Here is a 22,072-nt window from a genome sequence, read left to right as displayed (position 1 = left end):
CGTGGTACACCGCTGCACACAAAGTTCAAATAATTTGAACTTTGACAAACTGTGACCCCCTGAAAGCTCTTTGAAGAACATATAAAGACACAGACAACTCAGTCCATGTTTCTTCAGGTTCTTTCAAAAGCCTGTGTGGTTTCATTGATTTACTTGTTGTCTAATTACACAGGGTGCAGTTATATTAAACATTTAACACATCAACAGATACAAGATGTCATGCTACAGGACGCACGACCACACGCGACTTCAGAACCACTGTTTCATGAACTGTTCATGTGTCACACATGAGAAGGAAATTGCAAAGATGACGTAGAAATCTAAATTTGCTGACAAGAGGCATGCATGCATTTACTTGACAGTACATGCAAAGGCTTAGTCATGCAACCTCGCTGTGAAACACACACACACACACACACACACACACACACACACACATTTGCCTGAGGCTATGTTGGTGGCTGCCATCAGCACAAGCCATTCACAGGGGACAGAAAGGGGTAGAGATACAAATGAAAAGATGAAAATAATTTTGCTTTTCTATGCTCTTAATATTTAATTCACTATCAGCATTAACTCATTTTTCATTTTGGCACATTTTGCACATGTGCTACATAGTGAGAGAAAGGCCTTTGAAAGCTGTCTCTCCCGCAGCTCTCTAGTCTACTTTTACTTATTCATAGGTACTGTAAACAAGTCATCTCACTCTGACTTCTGGGAACACAGTGAATTTAGTCATGAATGATATACAACATCTTTGCTGTCTTGAAGAGTTTTAGAAATATGTAACATTTTAACCTTAATGTCTTTTTTCCTATCATCCAGTCGTGTAAGCCAAGTTGAAAGAAGCTGAAGTAAAAATGAAAGAATAAAGGTGTTACTCATCTGACCTGTGTGTTTTATGGACAGATATAAAACACCAGAGATAGGGGCGTCTTGGTAGCTCAGTTGCAGCGGCCAAGGGGTTTGATTTCAGCATGTGGCCCTTTGCTGCATGTCTTTCCCCACCTCTCCCTCTCTCCCCTTCCTGTCATATCACCAGCAGCCGTCTGATTGATAAAGTTAAAAAAAAAGGCCCCAAAAATGCAACAAAACACAAAAGAGATGAAAGTGAAGAGATGTGTGGAGGAAGAGATGTAAGGTTGTGGTCAGGGTCACTGTGAGTCTTAGTAATTCTCTGCCAGTGCTGCAAGCATCATTCTTAAATAGGACATGAAATAAGGGATGTCAACCACACGATTAAACGTCGCCACCCTCGTTAGTCAGCACCAGAAATACTAGTCAGTTAAACTATTTAGGAATATTTTATTTGTGCACAATGCCAGTTAACTGCCCCTCTCACCGTACGCCACAAGTGCGAAGGCCCCGATGGCCCATGAAACCCCACATGTTTTTATCAGCAAAGTTGGACAGATGACAGCTTGCAAAACCAACGTGGTTTGGCCATGTTTTAATCGAGAAAACAGAAATAATGTTGAATGTAGACTGTGACCGAATAAATATAATCACTCAACTGGAGAAACATGTGATCACATCAAGCACAGAGAGGGACATCAACCCACAAGGAGAGCAGCTGCTGCTGCTAGCACGGCTGACAACTCAACACTCAGTCTCAATAAATCCAAAATCCAAATGTTTTGTATTGATTACATTCTCAGATCATTTAAAATAGTTGTAGCGCTGGTCTGCAGCTGTAGAGCTCTGATGGATGTGTCAGTCGGCCTCTCACACATGTGCAGGCAGACACACAAACACCAGGTTTTTGACGGAGTGACGCGAGCGTGTAATGAGATCAATAAGCAATCGCTGGTGTGGTCTGGTTTCACGGTGCATTGACAGGACCGCTGATGCGCTGATTGGGAACAATTAGCATCAGTGAGCAGCGCTAACATGGTTTTGAGTGATGACGGCGATGAGTGCATGTCTTGGTTCACGTGTGTGATTGTGTGGGTGGGTGAGTCATCATCATCATCCAGCCCAGGAGTCCCAGGAGTCTCTCTCTCCCCCTCTCTCTCTCTCACTCACACACTCATAAACACACACAGGCTAACCATGCATACACAGGCAGCTTTGCCAAATCCATTTGGCAAGCTAGAGAGGGTAAACTGTGATTCTTGGTGTCATTATGAACCAGTTTGTATAGAAAACATTCTGTGCTGTAAAATCAGTGAAGATATCTGCTCTTACTGCACTATATGAGGATTATGACAAAATGAGTTTATTGAGCAACAATACTATAAGACAAGCAAACTGACTTCAATAATGTAGCCTGAAAAATGCGGTGCTTCAACAGGGAGCATTGATCGAGTTTAAGATGAGACGGATGGACGTGTAACCTCATTTTATCACAGATGAGATGAGCAATACTTTGGTATTATCATATTATTGAATCTTGGTGAATTGGACTGTTACAATAAAAAAATCTACAAAATTCTAATGAAAGATATTTTAGCATTTGCACGGATTTGCCATATAATTGAGCTATGGAAAATATTTCTATTAAAGGAGCAATATGTAACAATTGCATGTCCAAAAATGAGCACTGTGGACTGAATATCAAGTTGCTGCCATAGACAGTATATTAAATAAGCTGAAATCCTACTCAATATATGATCTATGGTTGAAGCAAATTCTAATAACAATAAGAGTAATAATAACTGACTTTATTTGTATGACACCTTTCATGCAAGTGCTTTATAACAAAGACATAGAATGAACATAAAAACAGTGATATAATGCCATAATTAATGTAAAATAAGATGGGGAAAAAAAGCAAAATTGTTTCCACCCGCCCCCTCCTCCCCAGACTCGAGGAAGCTCAGGCAGGCTTACCTGCCTTCTGCCTGCCAGACACCGTAAACATATTGCTAAATTTAACCGTTCTGAACGGCTACTTTTTCTGTCTAATAATTTATGTGACTCGAGTGTTTCAGGATAGGATAGTTTGTATTCACCAAAGTCACACAATAACCCAAACAAACTAGGTTTTGTGAGGTAAAATGACTTATTTCACCTATGGAATTTGGTTAGTTTTGAGAGGGTGATATTTGGCTTATATAACAGATGCAAAAGACTGACGGCAAAGTAAAGTGGAGAAGATTGTCTAAATATAGTTTACACTGAACTGGCTAAAATACATGTTGTTGCAGACCCTGTCCACAGCAGTTGGTTGTGTAGCTTCCATGCTGGTACTCCTCTCTGCTTCTCCAAACTCTGCCATGTACTGTAGCTAACACACTGTCTGTCCATAACTCACACAGCTCCACTTCATAAAATGCAAACTATCCCATTAAATTAATGGATTAACTATTTCTGCATTCATCTGTATATTATTATCTCTAAAAATTTCCTGTCTTTTCTCTGTCCATACTTGTGTCATGTCTCTCCCTCCTGTCTCTTTTTCTGCCTCAGCTGGGATCTAGTAAGAACAGTTGCTGGCCAGTAGGGGTTTTGGTCTGGCTTGCTGGGTTCTTCAGTGCCGGAGTGTCTGAGTCGTGACAAACAGAGAGCGTGTGTGTTAATGTGTGTGTCAGTGCATGTATGTGCTCATGCCTCTTCGCGTGTGTGGGTGTGTATGTGTAAAGATAGACCCAGATTTTTGTCCCTTTAGCCCTCACAGGGCTTTATCATACAGTACATGATAACAAACAAACACACACACACACACACACACACACACACATTGCTGGTAGTTTAAATAATGAGCTAGGGTTAAAGGGATAGTTCGGATTATCTGAGGTGGGGTTATATGAGACACTTATTGATAGTTGGTGTATTACCTACAGTAGATGGCAGTTGGCAGGCTCCCAGTTTGGACAAGCAGTACTGCTGTGAACAGGGTCAGCAGTATTTAAGCCACTTAAAAATGGTCCACCTAAAAAAAATCAATGTCAGTTTAAGTGTACGCTATATTTAGAATATTTTGACTGCTTTACTTTGGCATCAGACAGTCTTTTACAACAGGATACCACTGTTATGTAAGCCAAATATCAATCTCTCCAAACCAACCAAACCCCATTTGCGAAATCAGTAATTCTACCTTGATAAACACAGAACTTGCTGGTCTCCAACTGCCTTGATCTGTTTGTTTGTTTGTGTTATTTTGTGACCTTGTTGTTTTAAAAGGTTGGTTCAGATTCACCAAAGTTACACAATAACACAAACAAACTAATAGATTGAGGCAGCAGTAGATCAGCAACTCTGTGTGTTACTGATTTTTCCTATGGAGTTTGGTTGGTTTGGAGACAGCTATATTTGACTTACATAACAGCGGTTTCTGATGTCAAGGTAAAACAGTGAAAACAAAAATATAAATAAATATAATATAAATATAATAAATATAGCTAGCACTTGGCCACAGCAGTTCATTACTTAGCTTCCATGCTGGTACTCCTCACTGCTTCTCTAAACTAGAAGTCTGCTGACCACCCAGCGTTGGTGAAATACTGACTATTGATGAGTACCTCATGTAACCCCACAAAAAATTTGAACTTCCCCCTCAAAGACATTTACAGTGTGTCTCAGAACAAGATCTACAACTTCTGTGACCAGTCCCAAATGGTTTGAATTTCATGTGAAGTACTCAAAGAGCAGCTCAAGAAAAAAACAGCGTGTCAAAGTACACACATTGTATTTTCATGTTGTAATAGTGGTGGATTAAAGCGGTATTTTTTACGATGCAAAACAAGGATTTTTTCTTTAAGCCTCGAGGTCTGCCAGTGAAATGTCTCTTTATTTTTATCTTTCAGGCAGTTGCTTTTTTTTAATTATTATTATTTTATTTTATTTTCCTAAGAAGTGGGTCACAACATCTGCATCTAAGCTGCATGATTATGGTTTTGAATGAGGTCTGTCTTGTTACAACAGTGAGATTGATAGTCAAGATTAACATAAGTCATTTATAATAAAATGGAGCAAAAACTGTTTTGTGGTAATACCCTGTCTGGATCACTGGTGTTCTCTGTGTGGAGTGGAAGACTTTTGCATGTTTTAGAGGCCTCACATTTGCAAGTCAGGTGAAACTAAAGGTCCTAAGGGATAAAGATTTTTCGTGGCTGTGTTGCTGTCTGCCCAGTGCATGCTGGGATGGGATCCAGCCTCCTTTAAGCTTGAAAGATCTTTGTATGAAGTGAATATATGAATATTTTGTCAGATTTTTCCTGCTCATTAATTGTGTTAACCTTTGAGAATTCAGAGAGAATCAATATCCAGTCATTTATTTTTAAAAACTGACTTCAATGAAAATTTACATTAAGTCATGCTTGTTTTAAAGGGACAGTCCACCACCAAATATGTTTTTTCCTCTGGCCTGTAGTGTTATATGATTTATCCATATAAAATGAATCTTGAATATCAAATATAACTTGATGTCACTCGACTTGTGGTGCTCAAAACAACAAAATAAAAACATCTGAAAAACTGCACCGCAGTGTCTCTTTCCAGAAATAATGACCCGGTTACTCAAGATTATTCATAGACCTTGTTGTGAGCAGTTTCATACAGGAACTATTTTCTTTCTAGTCAAAGAAATAAAATATGTATATAATTTTGGGGTGAACTGTTCCTTTAAAATAAATTCTTGGCTCTGTTTTCTGTTGTTGTTAAATGTGTGGATTTAACAAGTAAGGAGGGTTTTTTTCCTGTGAACAGACTGAAGTTCTGCATATGACAAAAACACCCCAGTGTTCATGTAAGAGAGCTCCCCCTGCAGTGTGCAGTGTGTGTGTGCATGTGTGAGCCATTCCAGCAGTATACAGTATAATATACTGTACATCCAAGTATACACACTCAAAAATACACATACAAAAATGAACCCCACCTGCATACAATGCTGGACTTTTTTTTTGCTTGTTTTTGTTGCACAAACACCTATACTGATATGAAGCTCTGGCTGAAATTAGCAGCAGTCTAGTTAAGAGTGAATGATGGAGCTGTCAGAGATTATGTGGCTCAGAAGTGCATTAGAGCTCTGTGATTTCCCGGCGTCTTATAGACTTGACATGAGATGTGTATTTGAGTCGTAATGGAGGCTGTCAAGGGACAGCAGAGCACAAAGGAGGATTTAAAGGCCTGCTGGGTAAATGATAGGAGCTGAAGTGTGTGTGTGTGTGTGTGTGTGTGTGTGTGTGTGTGTGTGTGTGTGTGTGTGTGTACATTGTGATACAGAGAAAGGGGACTTCTGTCATGATGCAGCACTGTAACTGCATCATTACATTAATGCAGCGCCATGCAGTCGTGGAATGTAACTAAGTACATTTACTCAACTACTGTAGCCTGTTTACTCAAATTTGAAGCATCAGTGCTTTAATTAATTATTTCAGTTTCTTAACAGTTTATACTCCACTACATTCATTCAGAGAGAAATATTTCACTTTTACTCCATTACATTTATTTGACAGCTACAGTTTCGGGTTGCAACTAGCGATTATTTTTTAGTCAATTAAGCGGTCAGTTATTTTATGGATTGATTGATTAACAGTTGTTAATCACTGTTCACTGTTTTTAATGTCCAAGATGCCGTCCTCAGATGTTTTGTTGTGCTCACAACTCAAAGATATTCAGTTTACAGTCGTTGAGGAGTAAAGAAGCCAGAAAATAATCACATTATAGAAGCTGAAATTAGAGAATTTTTCTTAAAAAGAAAAAAAGTAGAACATGCCAGGAACTTTTCAAATATTATATAAAAAACTAACTATTAAACAGTATGTGAAATTTGAGCTTAACAATTTTGTTTTCAAAACTAATAATCAGGGACTGTTTTGATAAGGGATTGACTGTTAAAAGTATTTGATGCAATGATGCCAAACATTTCATGCTAAAAGCAAATGTGTCGTGTTTTCAGGTTGTCAGTTGTGATAATTGCTGCTGTTCCTTTTCTTAAGAGCGCACTTCATCCCGGAATCAAAAATGCATATCTTCTCCTGTCCTGTAGTGCTGTTTATCCATCCAGACAGTTTTATTGTGAGGTGCAGAGTTTTGGAGATACAGAGATGTCTGCCTTCTCTCCAATATAATGTCTTTTGTATGTATTTTCACAGTCCAGTCCGGTACTGAAACATCCCTGCTATTTCTTGATGAAGTCTACATATTTTCCATGATCACGGAGTTCAGTGTGATTCAGTCTCACAGTGCTTTTATTCCTCCACACAACCTCCGTCCCATCCTCAGGGGCTCACATAAAACATGAATCTGCAGTATTAGGCAGATTATCTCATCTGCCATTCAAGATGCAACGTCATCTCCACTGGATGACAGTTGCACTGTCAAGTCCACTCATTTTATGCCGTTTTATACATCAGCCTACCAACTGTGACAGCTAGGGCAGCCCACAGACGCAATGCACTGTCACAGACACACACGAAGCCTAGGACCAGTTATTACATAATAATAATCATAATTATTGAGAATTAAACAATATATATTATTTAAAGTACCTATTCCTATCTTTAGAAGAAATATTCTGCAAATTGAAGTTAAGCATACTTTCACATGAATGTGAAGACTTCTGGTCGATATTTGTTTGAATAAATGATAAACCACATTCACTGTAATTATTGTTATTTTCAAAATGTATTCTGATACAATTACTAATTAACTGTGAAAAAGGGGTAGTCAGTAACTTAATCCAAGTATCACAATATTAAAGGAATGTAACTTGATTACTGTTACTTTTGGATTACCTCAGTACCAAGTATGGTGAAATTGTTTATCCTAATATAGTGTTTTATTTCTGACAATTATTCATCAAAAATATCTTTGTATTAATATTTTGTGAAAGCACCAATAGTCAATGATATATTGAGGTATTCGGGTATTTGATCAAAAATATTGTGATACTTGATTTTGTCCATATCAAGATCATCAATTTTCATTTCCATTAAAAAACAAACTATTACTGAATGATTCCACCGCACACGGCACGTCTGCGCCACGATTCTGGTGGAGCGTTTTACCTGCCTAATTATGTTTACATGCTCATATTTTGTTGATTAAGTCCTCTTTTCTTGCTCTTTGTGCTTCATAAGCAGGCCATGCGGTTAAATTGTTTCTTTTCTATCTGTCTTTGTGAACGTGAGTCTGCACAGGGTCTTTTATTTTGAAAATTAGCTGGATTCTCCTTGCCTTTTCTGTGTCTGACTTCCTGTCTGTTTGATCTGCTCTGTGCTAACTGACGCGACATCTACCAAAAATAGACTTGGCGCGTATTTGAAGTGGAGAGCTGCTTCTGGGACGCACCGAGATGCTGCTGGTGAAATTGCAGCCGTAGCATGATGCAGCCGCGCCTGATGGAATTTAGCCTTTTTGTTGACATCTGGATCTTTTTAATTGTGCAGCTCTATACTGTATATGCCTATTGTTGTAATTCAGATGCACACACTCATATGCAGTTGTCCCTCTTGCAGGTGTCTGGTTCAGCAGTTACTCAATCTTTTGTTCATCCATGAAAAGTGCAACACTTGCACTGGCTTTGTTATTTAGTTGCAGTTTTAAATCCAGCGTCAGAACCTTAACAAGGTCACATGCCGGTGATTGTTGTGTCAACCTTTATTTTTAGTTGTGCTGACAGGCCCTGTAAGGCAAGAAACCAAAATAATTTAATGCTCTGTTTTTTAAAACTACACTGCAATGACACAATTTCTAATTGCAAAAAATAAACTCATTTTATCTGTATGGATCACGCAGTGGGGATGCAACAGAGAAGTGTGTCCAACCGCCAAATTAACCTCTGCTGTCTGCTGTGATTATGGGTGTGAAGCGCTGTCTCTGCACATGAAATAATGAATCAAAACTAAAGTGCAAAGTGCTCAACTTGCTCCAACGCAGCAGCCATTGTTAATTCTTCATTCAGCGTGAGCTGGGCTTTCCATTTTTGGCTCTTCTTCGTCTTCTTCATCCCCACTACACCAGCTGTTAGTGGCTTGAAATGTAGGTCAGAGGAGCTCGCTCCATGATTTCTGCACGGTGTTGGAGTGTCAGTTACCTCTTGCTGCCATTTGGTGCCACTAGTTGGCTGCTGCAGCTTTAAATGACCATTTATATTTTGGGAAATACCCTCACTGGTAATCTTATCAGTTGATTTCATCTTTGCATGTCCACTACAGGGATTGCCTTTAGTCCAGCTCACCACAAATACTAGATGCAAGAGGAAACAGTTAGCTCTGTTCAAGGACCAGTTATGCTCATCTGTAGCTTTATATTTTCTTGGACTCCACTGGAGTAGTTTTACATGATTCACAATTAAAAAATAACCTTTTTTATCATAATCTGGACCTTTATGCACCCCCTCTTTTCACCCAAACAATACATTTTAGCCCCCCCAAAAAAACGCTTTCTTCTGATTGGCCAACATCAACGATGCCTGCTGAGGGGGCATGACCTCTGCTCGTGAGTCATGTGAGCACTGCACTTCGCAGCAACAGAACAACACAACTTCATTCACTGATTCTGGTGAAATTAAAGAGCATATTTTCTGGTCTTCCTTGTGATGTCCTCCGGCTGCTCTGCCTCAACTTTTGTCGATTTACGCTACAGAGTTTACTGGTGGCAAGACAAGTTTAATATGTTGTTAACAGCTATTTTAGCTGTTAGTTAGCTAGGTAGCTCAGAAATTGGTGTGTGTTTTGGTGAAACTAGGGAACATATTTTCTGGTCTTCCCTGTGATGTTCTCTGGCTGCTCTGCCTCGACTTTCAGAGATTTTCGCTATAATTGCGAGACAAGTTTAATATTTTGTTAGCCGCTAGTTAGCTAGTTAGCTAGTTAGCTAGTTAGCTCAGAGATTGGTGTGTGTGAGACATACTGAACACTGTGGGCACACTGTGCTGTGCCATAACCGTGTAAAGAAATACTCAACATCAGCCAGTCTGCAAGTCCTCGAAAGTAGGAAAAATACTGAAAATGATGCATTTAGAGTGGTCTGAAACCTGAGTGTTGTCCTCACAGGGATTACTTCTATATACATTTATCTCATTATTTGACACTTTGGCCACATTTAATTAATATGGACATCCAACGTTGTAACATATACTGTATGTATATACATATATATATTATACTACAGCATTTGTTGTTAATATAAATGAAATGTGTTTTGTTGTTGTTGAAATCTACTTGAAAAACTCATTGTCTGACTGTGAAACTGAATTATAGTTTTCTCTTATTGGATAAAAATGAAAAATAATTGCAGCGAAGAGACAACTAGAGAGTGGTGGTGGTGGTGGTGGTGGAGGGAAACCGTATGTAGATCAGCCCTCCAGCATCAAGGGTGATGTGTTCTTTTCTTCCTCCTCATCATCAGCAGCGCCTGCTCTTCTTTTATTTTTAGACGGCTTGACGGACAGAGGGATGGAGGGAGGAGGATGTACAGGAGGGACAGCAGAAGAAGAGACAATAAGTTCTGTGCTGAGCTCGTGCTGTGTAGTGTCACAGAGTGGACAGGTCCTCTGACAGCAGCTTCTGTTTGTGTACTTCTTTCTCCAGATGATGTGCCAGCCAGAATGGGACTACAAGAGAGCTCTGAACAGATCGCAGGTCAGTGCAGCCCAGAGGGAAGGAAGGGAGGACGTGTGTGTGTGTGTGTGTGTGTGTGTGTGTGTGTGTGTGTGTGTGTGTGTGTGTGTTTGGCAGATATTTTGAGCTTAGTGTTGTAGTAAGTAGAGATATACTGATCCACTTTTTTAAGTTCCATCTGATATCTGAATTTTAATATCTGCTGATGTAGATACTTTTTTCCTTTATGTTTATGATTAGTAGTTGTAGTATTCAGAGGTGGCAAAATGCACACATTTTTTACTCAAGCAGAAGTACAGATACTTATGTAAAAACAAGACCCTGGTAAAAGTAGAAGTACTGATTCAACTTCTTTTGCTCATGTTAAAGTGAAAAAGTACAGGCTCTGAAATGTACTCAAAGTATAAAAGTAAAAAGTGGCCATCTGAAGGACATTTCTGTTTCTTCATGTTTTTCTTGTTACATCTTTGACGTTGTTTTTGTCTTTTGTCTTTTATGTTTTGTCATGTTACATATTTTATAAAATTTTTGTCTTGATATATCTTTCACATCATTTTTGTTTTTTTACGTGTCTTTTTTTTGCCCTGTTATGTTTTTTATGGCATTGTCTTGTTATATCTCGTACATATTTTTTTTGGTCTTGTTACATTTTTTTTTTTGCAAAGTTTTTGTCTTGTTGTTGTTGTGTCTTTTATGTTATTTTTGTCTTGTTACATTTTGAAGTCTTTTTCATCTTTTTTGTCTTGTTTAGCGTTGTTGCAGTCTTGTAACATCTTTTACATTGTTTGTCTTGTTGAAATCAGTCTTGATGTTGAAAAAGTGGCGCACAGTGACGCAAGACAAACATAATCAATAATTCCCCCAAAAAACTAAACTAAAGAGCAGAAAATACAGATATGTGTTTAAAATGTAGGCAGTAAAAGTTAAAAGTTGTGAGAAGAATAAAAGTACTTAAATACAGTAACAAAGTATTAGTACTTAGTTACTTCCCACCTCTGGTAGTAGTAGTAGTAGTAGTAAGATTACATGAGGCTGAGAGTGAACTTCTGTCTGGGAAGCTTGTGTAGTTTGTGTAATGTAACTTGTTTAATGCTGTCCAACCATTGTAGGACACTGTAAGCCTCTGGCTTGTGACATACACATGTGCAGCTGAGAGGCTGAGAGACGGCCACCATATGCATAATTATCCTATGATGCATTGCTGAGAGTTCAGTTTTGCCATTTTATGCTCCAAAATGAAAATGACACTGTTTGTTAGTGGTTGTGATGTCTCATGTGTTAGTAATGTGTTTGCTCAGAACAGGGTGGGTTACGATGGTTTATGGTGGTAATTATCATTTTCAAATTAAACCAGCACAGTTTATTGTCACACTGTGAGTGAGGTCTCTTGTACATTACTTCACTCCAGCTGTAACGTAGCAATTATGCATTCATCTGTTTTCTTTCTAAAATATTTTTGAAATGGTGTTTAAACATTGAACTGCAAAAAGAAAACACAATGTTATTCCTTCCCTTGTCCAAAATCCTTCTTCTTGAAATGTTATCACCAAAAATGTCACTGTAACATGTCTGGTCATTAGTTTGCCTGTTTAAAGCTGTTTCATGTAATTTTGTTTTTACCACCAGGGAGCAGAAAAAATCACAACAAACTCAGCTGTGCACACTTACATGTAGCTCATCAAGATGTATGGATAACAAACAGACAAACAGACATCTTTGGCTTCCTGTTGTAATCATCTTTATGCCTACTTGTTAATTGTTGCCTTGGTTAGGTTTATGAATTATGAGGAAAATAACTTGCTCTTTTTTGCTTAGAAAATGTCTGACTTTCCTCACAAGTCATATTATTATCTCACTATGTCATTTTGTGTTGGGTGGGTTGTGAAAAGTTGTACTTCACTTTGCATTCCCCAGTTTCGATGTACCTTAGTGTTCTACAAAGGTTTCTAAGGTATACCTTAACAAAGGAACTTATCTTCCTAGGAGTGTTTCCAGACTATCCCTTAGCGGGTGCCTTTAAAGAAGAGCTGCTAAGGTACATCACCTTAGCAGCTCTTCTTTAAAGGCACCCGCTCCATTACATGAAAAAATCCACAATTTTTCACAAATTGGACCAGTATTCTGGATAGGTTCTATATTTCATTAGGCTACCATCATGATAAGAATGGACAAATTGACAACGGATGGACAGCATCACTAGGGACAGCTTATGAAAAGGTTCAGACTACCCTCCTACAGATAAACCTTACTGAGGAGCTGAGGAGACTCTGGGAAACAGCCTGTAAGGGAGACCTTAAGATACAACTTAATGATGCACGAAGCGCTAAGGAGGCTCTGGGAAAGCTTAGTTTTGGGTTTAGTTTTACCTCGTCTACATGAGTAAAATAATGAATTAAACGCTGCTGAAACTCACACAGAGCAGCAGAGTCCAGCGCTGATTTTCAGTGTTTTCAGCAATGCTAACAACTATTTCACATCACTCAGAGTCAGGTGATTGGGTGTGCCTGGATTACTTAAAGTGTAACTGCAGCAAATTATGCACCCACTGCATAATTTTGAGAAATGCTAAAAAGTGGCAGGGGGCTGAGAGGGGGGTCGGGGTGCACAGGACATCCACTCTAGAGGACATGGCCTCATTGCTACATAATGAGCATGGACTTATAATAGAACTAGACAGGGCGATGCCACTCAGCCGTTCTGACAGTTTTTCCCACTGGCCACTCGCTGTATTGCAGCAAATAATTCTCCACTTTCTTGCTTTGGCCGTCACTAGGAGAACATCTGTGGCCCTTTTTGAGAAAGTTTCTGTGTTGTACCTGTGTTGTGGCGAGACGAACTAATGCTAGCAGCTCAGAGAGGCTGATGAAGTGTGTGTGTGTTTGCGGAGCAGTGTCAGTACAGCCATCAAAAGCACCAGAATTTAAGAATACTAAATTGAGGGTTAGTGTGAATTATGAGTCTTGATTATCATAGATTTGAAAATAAGCACTGTTTCACAGATTCCTACTCAAGAATGGGGGCCAGGAGAGAGACCTGTGATTACATTTACCACAAAATGACATGGTTAATTATTTTATTTTAGAATTTTTATTTTATTTTATAAATTGACTGCTACTGACATGGCTGGCTACTTTAGAAGGAAACCAAAAGCACTTTAAGTTACAAGGAAAAACTAACTTTATGTGGACAAAAAATTTACTTATATTACCTTGAGTTTTTTTGGTATTGTTGCATCCAGTGAAGAAAGAAAACATAAAAATGCAGTGATTCTTATCAGGGCTGAGTAATATTTCAATATTATATCGATATTGTGATGTTAGACTTGATATCATCTTAGATTTTGGGTATCGTTATATTGTGATGTTGCATAAGTCTTGTCTTCTCCTGGTTTTACATTACATTTGAGTAAAGTGATGTATTTTTTTAACTTACCAGAATGGGGATGTTAACGATTATTCAAGAATCAATTAATCTCATTAAGAATTTTAGTTAAAAATGTATTAATCGATAATATAGAAACTGCACCACTTTTGACATTGTTTTGTTTGGCTTAAACATAAAATGAGAGATTTTTTTTTTTTTTTTTTGACAAAAGTTTCATATCTTATTAATAAGTAATGATTAATCAATTGTTAGCTTTTTCAACTATCAGTTAAAGAAAATACACAAAATCTGACACTCTGTACCAAACTGTTGTAACTGTTTTATTATTTCTTTGCCCACTGTAGTGGCTAAGCCTAAAACTTACAGCCACTGAGGGGCTGCATAGACAGGCTACTGACTTAATTGATGCACTTGCCTTGCACCGCTTCATTGTGTCTTGCGAAATAACAACATCAAACATCTTCTTCTTCGGATATTTTGGATAATTTATTGCAGAAGTCCAAAAAATCTAAATCCATATATTCCACAATAACAAATACATCGACAAAGCATCACCCAGCGTGGCGTGCCAGCGTAGTGGTCAAAAAACTATATGTCCTCCTCTGTCTAGCAACACGTCACCAGAACGAAAGGTTCCTACCTAAGTAGACGTGACCCAAGAACACACAGGTGACACCTAGCGGACAACTTAGTGTCCTACACACATACATATAACTTGAAATGGCCCTTACACCCACTTAATCAATATACTCACATTACTGTCAATTATTTCTTAAAATCTCATTTTGTTAATATTTTGTGAAACCACCAGTAGTCATATGTACAATGTTGTTCAGAACATCATAATTCATATAAATTTAGAGAAATTTTTCATGCTGGTTTGACTTAAACTACCAAGGATTCCAGATTTTAAAGTTAATCTTTTCAACAAACAATTGAAGACTGACTTTATTTTATGTCATACTCACCACTTATGTGTTAGGTCAGTAGATGTAACATTTAAATCATCCAGGGTTTCCTCCAGATTAGACCTTCAGCTCCAGCTTTAGCCACCAACAAACCAGCCATCTTAATAGACTTTTAATGAATCAATATGTGGCTCAGTTTCCTGATGCAGAAAGCCCTGTTCTGATAATACACACTACTCGCTGCTCGGTTGTCATGCACCACCTGCTATCACAGGAAACACTTGACAAGTAGTGGGCGTAGTATCGCCGTGGCCAACTGAGCCCCGAACAACTATTTTATGGTTCACAGACGAGTCACTTTGATCTTTGTCCCGATGTATCCTAGCAACCAGGTATTTTTCAATACAACTGATTTCTGTGTGCCGCAGGCCTCCTCATCCTCCGAGCCGATGGCGAACATTTGCAATTGGCAGGCGCAGAGAGGCAGGGGCGGGTGAGAGGACAGAGGGAGGTTCATGAGGCAGCGGAGGAGAGCAGAGCAGAGGGGAGGAAGTGTTTGCGGGACACGTTAGTGAAACGTCAGCTGCTCTGGATTGACACTGTGACATCTGGACTAAAGGGTTAATGAAAGGAAAGGGAGCGTAAAGCTTTTGTATCATCATTTCTGTAGGAATTTATATAGCAAAGATCAGGGTTGAGAGTTCAGACTGAGCACGAATGATGCAGAGAAGGCACTCAGCGAGCATCATGGGACGCCATCAGGACAATATACATCCTCCTAAACAGGTTCAGTATTGGCTTGCCTGGAATTAAACTGGTGTATGTGTGTGGATTTTGTGTGTGTATGTGTGTGTGTGTGTGTGTGTGTGTGTGTGTGTGTGTGTGTGTGCACATGTGTGCAGAAAAAGGAAAGCCATTTAATCAGTCATGATGAGATGGTTTAAATAGGACAACTTGGAGCAATGTCTAAATTAAGCTTCTTAGTTTTTAGGTCAATTACGCGTGAGAGAGACTGGTGTTCGTAAGCAGCTGAGTGAAGTCTCTGTTGAGAGAATCAGACTCACTTTTGTTCTTGGATGTGGGTAGTTTGTTGAGCAGCAATTTCTGTAAGGGTGGATGTGTTACCTACAGCAGAGTTTTCACAAGTTTTTATTTTTATTTTGTTTTTAATTTGATTTTCAGTTCAGTTTTTATTCAGTTAGCCTCCAGTTTGCTTGTTTCCAATACGTTTTATTGCTAAAAATGTTTAGTGTAATTATTAGTTTTAGTATTAGCTCTATGTAATTTATTTTTTAATATAATATTGTGGGTATTTGTCAGAGGCAAGATTTATGAAGTTCAGAAAAGTTATTGCAATACAAACACAACAACTGGTGAAGGCAGCTGTGTGACTACTTATACATTACGTATGTGAACTGATGCAAGTAATTTACTTAGTAACAAATGTTATTTTCCTAGTTTGAATCACAGGGGAGCTAAGGGGAGCTCAGCTCAGCTCTATTCGTCGGGAGCTCTGACGCATCATCCAGTTTTAAATCTCTTTATTTCTCTGTAGTTAAAAACACAACTTTGCTAAACCTTGTTGTGAACACTTTCATGAAGGAAGTATTCTTTCTATAGTATAAAAGAGAGTAGTAGAAAAGTAGCTCTGGATTCTTCTGCAGAAAGAAAGTAGTCCCTACATGAAACTGCTCACAAGGTTTGTGGATTGTCTTGAGTGACAGGGTCATGATTTCTGGAAAGAGACACTGATGTTGAATTTTTCAAAAGCATTTTTTAAGTGCCATTTAGTCCCATCAGACTGGAGAAGAGGCAGACATCTCTACCTATGATATCTCCAAAACTCTGGAACTAATAATTGATTTTAGAGTGAACTACCCCTTTAATTTAACTTTATTAATGATGGTTATTATAAAGTGTATAATTTTTTTTAATATAATTTTTTCTTTTAGTGTTTCAGTTAACTGTGATACGTTTGATCTAGAGAATGTGTTACATGTGTTATCTCACACCAACACAATGGTTTTCATAGTTTCATTATCTTCAACACAAGCTCACATCGATATCTATTGATTTTCTTTGTGTTTGCATCAGTTTTGCACGTTGTGAATATGAGAGAAAAGGATGATTTATTGCAAAGATTAAAACAAATGGTGGTCTCTGGTGTCCATGCATCCTGTGTCCTCTCCTGCGCTCATTCCAAAACACATTCTTTGCTGGTCATTAGTAGATCAATAGGTGCATTTGTTAAGGATTAATAACCTTGCAACTGGGAGGCGTTCCTTGCAACTGTTTGCAATTCTACAGTCATCCTCCTTCATCCACGTGAACTTGGTCTCTGGCTTTGTTTTGTTGGCCACTACTGCTGCAGCATTAATTCTTCAACCTAACACAGGTGTGTGTATTGTTTCGTACTCGTGGTGTAGTACAGAAACAATAGGCAGCTCCTCACTGTAGCGCTGCTGTATTTACAGTTGTTGTATGAGGTTGTGTAGGAGCTCAGCTGGCCTGCTAGAATTAGCCGTTCTCTTTTTCACTTGACTGGACACGGCCTGCCTGTGGACTCAGCTCCTCTCTTTCTCTCTCCGTCCATCGTTTTCTTTCTCCGGCTCTGTCTCTCTTTCTCTTTTTCGGTCTCTCTTTCTCTGCTCTCACCATCTGCCTTTCTGCCTGATCTGTCTACATATCCTCTAACTGTCTCTCAGGAGATGGGCTGGGGGATGGGGGGGTTAGAGAGGGAAATACTGAAATAGTGGGAAATAGCATGAGAAGAAGAGGAGGAGGAACTGGAGGAAGAATAAATCTGTGAGGGAGAGAGTAAAAGGGGAATCGTCAGTGCACTATACAAAAAAATCAGGACATTAGTGGAATCAACTAATCTTTTCTCATTGACTTAACTTAAATATACAAGTTTTATTTATTCAGGTTAATTAAACTTGAACTTTCTAGTATTTATTTTCAGAACTTATAAACATCAGTTTTTCTAACTTCAAGTCTTTTGACTTGAAATTATGAGTTGAACAAATTTACTGTACAGCGTTAAATCAACTCATTAAATTTGTTTGTAAAGAAACATGAAACATTTTAAATTCAGTCTATTTCAAATTTTAAGGCAGCATGGACACTAACTTTCTAAGTTTTTTGTTGTGTGTGTTTTTTTTTTCATTATGTCTCTATTTTTCAGAGTACCAGTCAGCTTTAAACTTGGGTGTAATGATAGTGTCCATCATCCTGATAATAACTTGGACATCTGGCTGTCTTCAAAGGGACAGTTCACACCAAAATCAAAAATACATATTTTTTCTGCTTACCTGTAGTGCTGTTTATCCATATAGATAGTTTTGATGTGAGTTGCCAAGTTTTGGAGATATCACCTGTGGAGATGTCTGCCAAGATGTCATACCACTTGTGCTCAAAGTGCCAAAAAAATACATGAAAAATTTTAAAATCAGTGTCTCTTTCCAAAAATTATGACCCAGTTATTCAAAATAATCCTTAGCGAGCAGTTTCATGTAGAGACTTTTTCCTTTCTATGTTAGGATCTACAGGAACTACTTTCTTTCTACTAGAGAGAAAGTAGTTCCAACATGAAACACGCTCTGTGGATCATCTTGAGTAAATGGGTCATGATTTCTTGAAAAAGATGTTGCTACTCAAATGTATTTTTGTTGGTATTTGAGCACCACAAGCCGAGTGCCATGTAGTCCCATTATATTGGAGAGAAGGCAGACAACTCTACAGCCAATAACTAAGAAATTGTGGGACAGTATTTTATGACAAATTTAAAACAGTAACACTAATCAGCAGGACTTTTCTTGTGGTATATCATGAAACTCGTGGTCTCGAGTTTCTTGAACTATCGGCTGCTTTTGAAATGATCAAAGATTAAGGAAATTTAAAACAGAATTTCCAGTTTCAGCAGTTCCAGCATTTCCAGTGGTAAATGATTTCATTCACTGCTTGTAAAGGAAAAAGGAGTTTTTGGGCAGACCTGAAACCCACTCAGTCAAGAGCGTACCTTCAGTGACTCTCTCAGTCCAAATCAGCCCAGCTGTTCACTTCAGCTCACTTCAGTTCCAACAACCCAACACTGAAGAAAAAAATACCGTCCTGTCACTGTCCTCTGGCGGCTCAGTCATGTCTGGACATGTCCAATAAAGCTGCTCGACCGAGCATCCATGTTTCAGTTCCTTTTCAGGTCATACTGGTGTTTGACACTGAGAGAACAGAGTGGACACGCCCTCAGTGTTTCAGAGAAGAGAAAGCTGATCTTTTGGGGGGGTTTTTTGACTGAGACTGATAACATGATTTAGAGATTGAGACCTAATTTTATATACCTTGCAGTATTTTTAATGATTCAAATTTGGCTGGGTGGTTAATAACATGTTTCTGTGGTGACAAACTCAAAACACACATCTATTGTTGCTTTACAAGATATTTAAGAACAAATGTCTCTTTAAATGTGAGTTTTTTCTTTTTTTTCACTCCTCTATTACAGCAAACTGAATATGTTTGGGTTGCGGACAGAACTGGAAAACTGAGGATATCATCATTGGCTTTGGAAAGCATTTTCCTCACCAGTTTTCTGACACTTTATAGACCAAACAACTGATCGATCAATGGAAAATGTGTGAATATTTTCTGGTTATTTTACTTCTCTCTGACAGTAAACTGAAAATCTTTGGATTGTGGACAAAACGAGACACTTGAGGACGTGAACTTGGACTGTGGGAAACACTGATCAATATTTTCTCATGTTTTATGGACCAAATAACCAATGAAATCACTCACATATTTGGACCTATCTTTCAAGTGACAAGATTGTGACAGCATTAATTAATCAATGAATTGAGGAAAAAAAAAATCAACAGATTAATCAATGAAAATAATCATTAACTGCGGCCTTATGGCTTGTGTTCTTTTTGTTTTGTAGCTGTTTATCATTTTATAGGTTTCAAAACAATTTGCCAAGGGAAAATGTCAATTAATGTGTGCTGTTCTTATAAATAAAATAAATGAATCAGATATTGATTCATTATCATGTTATTATTGTAATTAGAGCTGCAACAATTAATTTTTTAATCCATTATTCATCTATTAAGTTAATTGTCAACTATTTTGATAATCAGTTTATTGTTAAAGTCATATTTTCATTAAAAATGTGCAAATTCTCTGATTCTGGTATTTTCGCTCCTCTCTGACAGTAAAGTGAGTATCTTTACACTGTGGATAAATCAAGACATTAGATGACGTCATCTTGGACTTTGAGAAACACTGATCAACATTTTTCGCATTTTTCTCACATTTTTTGGGCCAAACAATTAACTGATGAATTGAGAAAATAATCTGCAGATCAATCGATTGCCAAAATAATTTTGTTGCAGCCTTATATGTGATGTATGTTAATTTGTAAGGTGATCACATGTTTTGCATCCATCTAGATGCGCAGCCCCTCACAGTACTGGTTTACCTTTTGACAGTGATGATGTTCTGTGGCTTCACTCGTGATTTAAATCAGTAGTTCTATTCTTAGCAGCTTGATGTACACAGATCTTATTTAACTTATCTGTGTACATCATCAGAGCTGTGTTTATTGTTTATTGTCTTCTGTTACAGTGCGCTGTGTTTGTTGAGGGACTATGACCCGTCTTTCTGCGCACAGCATGTTCTGTATAACCCTGAGAGCCTGACAGACCGATCCCAAGGGGCAATTCTGCTACATGCATGCCTCTGTGTGTGTGTGTATATGTGTGTGACTGTGTGTGTGTGTGTCCACTGTTGATTTACTCATTGACCATCGCTCCCCCTGCCGTCTCCTGTGTGCCTTTATGCCGGGAGGGATCGATAACCTTCTCCCTCGCCTCGCCTCTCCGCTGCGTCTCCACCACAACGGCTCCATCTGCTCAAATGCTCCTGCATGTTGCGCTGAATGGACTTGCAAATGCACACAAATACTGTAGGTTGTTGGGGTTTTTTGTAATGCTGAAATATCAGAATCCCTAACAGAGAAAAGTGCCATAAAACTCAGCTGCAACACACACACACACACACACACACACACACACACACACACACACACACACACACACACACACACACACACACACACACACACAGAGGCTCCCTTTATCTCAGTCTCTCCCTGACATTAGCTGAACAGAGTCCATTACTGCCAGGTAATGGGTGAATGTCACAATAGCAGGATGTCATAAAGCTCTGGAGTGGTCTAATGGGTTTTGTTCAGGTTGAGGTGACACATGCACTCCCCCCCTGACATGCACACATGCAGACACGCGCTCTTCCAGGAAACTGTCCTCCTACGACGTGCTCGATGCATTTACTCATCACATCACAGCCCCAACCTCCGACAGGTTTGAAGAGCTAATACAATCTGTTTAAGGAAGCAAATTATGGGAATCATCTGTCACTTTGTTTAAATTCAGAGGGATGGTGGTGCTGTTGTTACCTTTTATGTCCTTTTATGTTCCCCGCTTTGCTCCACCCACACATCTTCATCTTTAAACTGCATGTTCTGTATGTGGACCACTTGAGAAACAGAGGGAGTCTGAATTAACCAAAAACCCAAATAGTACTCTATTTGGGTTTTTGGTTAATTCAGACTAGAAGAAGAAATAGAAAACAACTCCCAGGCTTAGGATATGAAAAAATAGGCACAGTTACAAGCCGAGGTTGCTGGGAGAGGAGGACGCAAGACTAAAAGAAAGAAACATCAGTGCTCCATGAGCTCTCCTCTTACAACCCCAATTTTAATTTTAATGTGTAAATAAAAACAGAATGCAATGATTTGCAACAACTTTGCAGCCTGTATTCAATTGAATACAGTGCAACAAGTAATTTAATGTTCCAACTGATCAGCTTAATTGTTTCTTGTAAATATTCACTCAATCTGAATTTGAAGCCTGCAACATGTTCCAAAAAAGATGGGAAAGGGTCGCGTTCACCACTGTGTTACATCACATACATTTCTTTTAACAACACTGTGTTTGTGACCTGAAAACACTTATTGTTGAAAATCAGTTTCTCAACAGTCCACGGTCTCTGTTGTTGTATTTAGTGCACCATAATGCGCCACATATTTTCAGTGGAAGACAGGACTGGACTGCAGGCAAATCAGAACTCTTCTTCTACAACACCACACTGTTGTAACACATTCAGAATGTGTCCTGGCCTCATCTTGCTCAAATAAGCAGGAACGTCCCTTAAAGAATGTCAGCCATCTAATCACCATTAGCCAGCTAAGGTTAGCTAGCA

At 38.6% G+C, this 22,072-nt stretch overlaps 1 protein-coding gene across 1 annotated transcript in view; it reads left to right on the top strand.

Annotated features, from left to right (window-relative positions):
- The window catches only part of LOC146329223 (cGMP-inhibited 3',5'-cyclic phosphodiesterase 3A-like), an 89,011-nt gene that overhangs the window by 32,048 nt on the left and 34,891 nt on the right, over nucleotides 1–22,072 (top strand). Inside the window, exon 2 of the mRNA XM_084718157.1 lies at nucleotides 10,479–10,529. Coding sequence (XP_084574283.1) covers nucleotides 10,479–10,529 — 51 coding nt within the window. The remainder of the gene's footprint in view (nucleotides 1–10,478; nucleotides 10,530–22,072) is intronic.

This window comes from Lutjanus erythropterus, chromosome 4 (assembly GCF_056507025.1).
Source record: "Lutjanus erythropterus isolate fLutEry1 chromosome 4, fLutEry1.hap2, whole genome shotgun sequence".
In the NCBI taxonomy this organism is placed as follows: Eukaryota; Metazoa; Chordata; class Actinopteri; order Lutjaniformes; family Lutjanidae; genus Lutjanus; species Lutjanus erythropterus.
The sequence above is the reverse complement of the archived record's forward strand: the minus strand, read 5'-3'. Positions and strand labels throughout refer to the sequence as shown.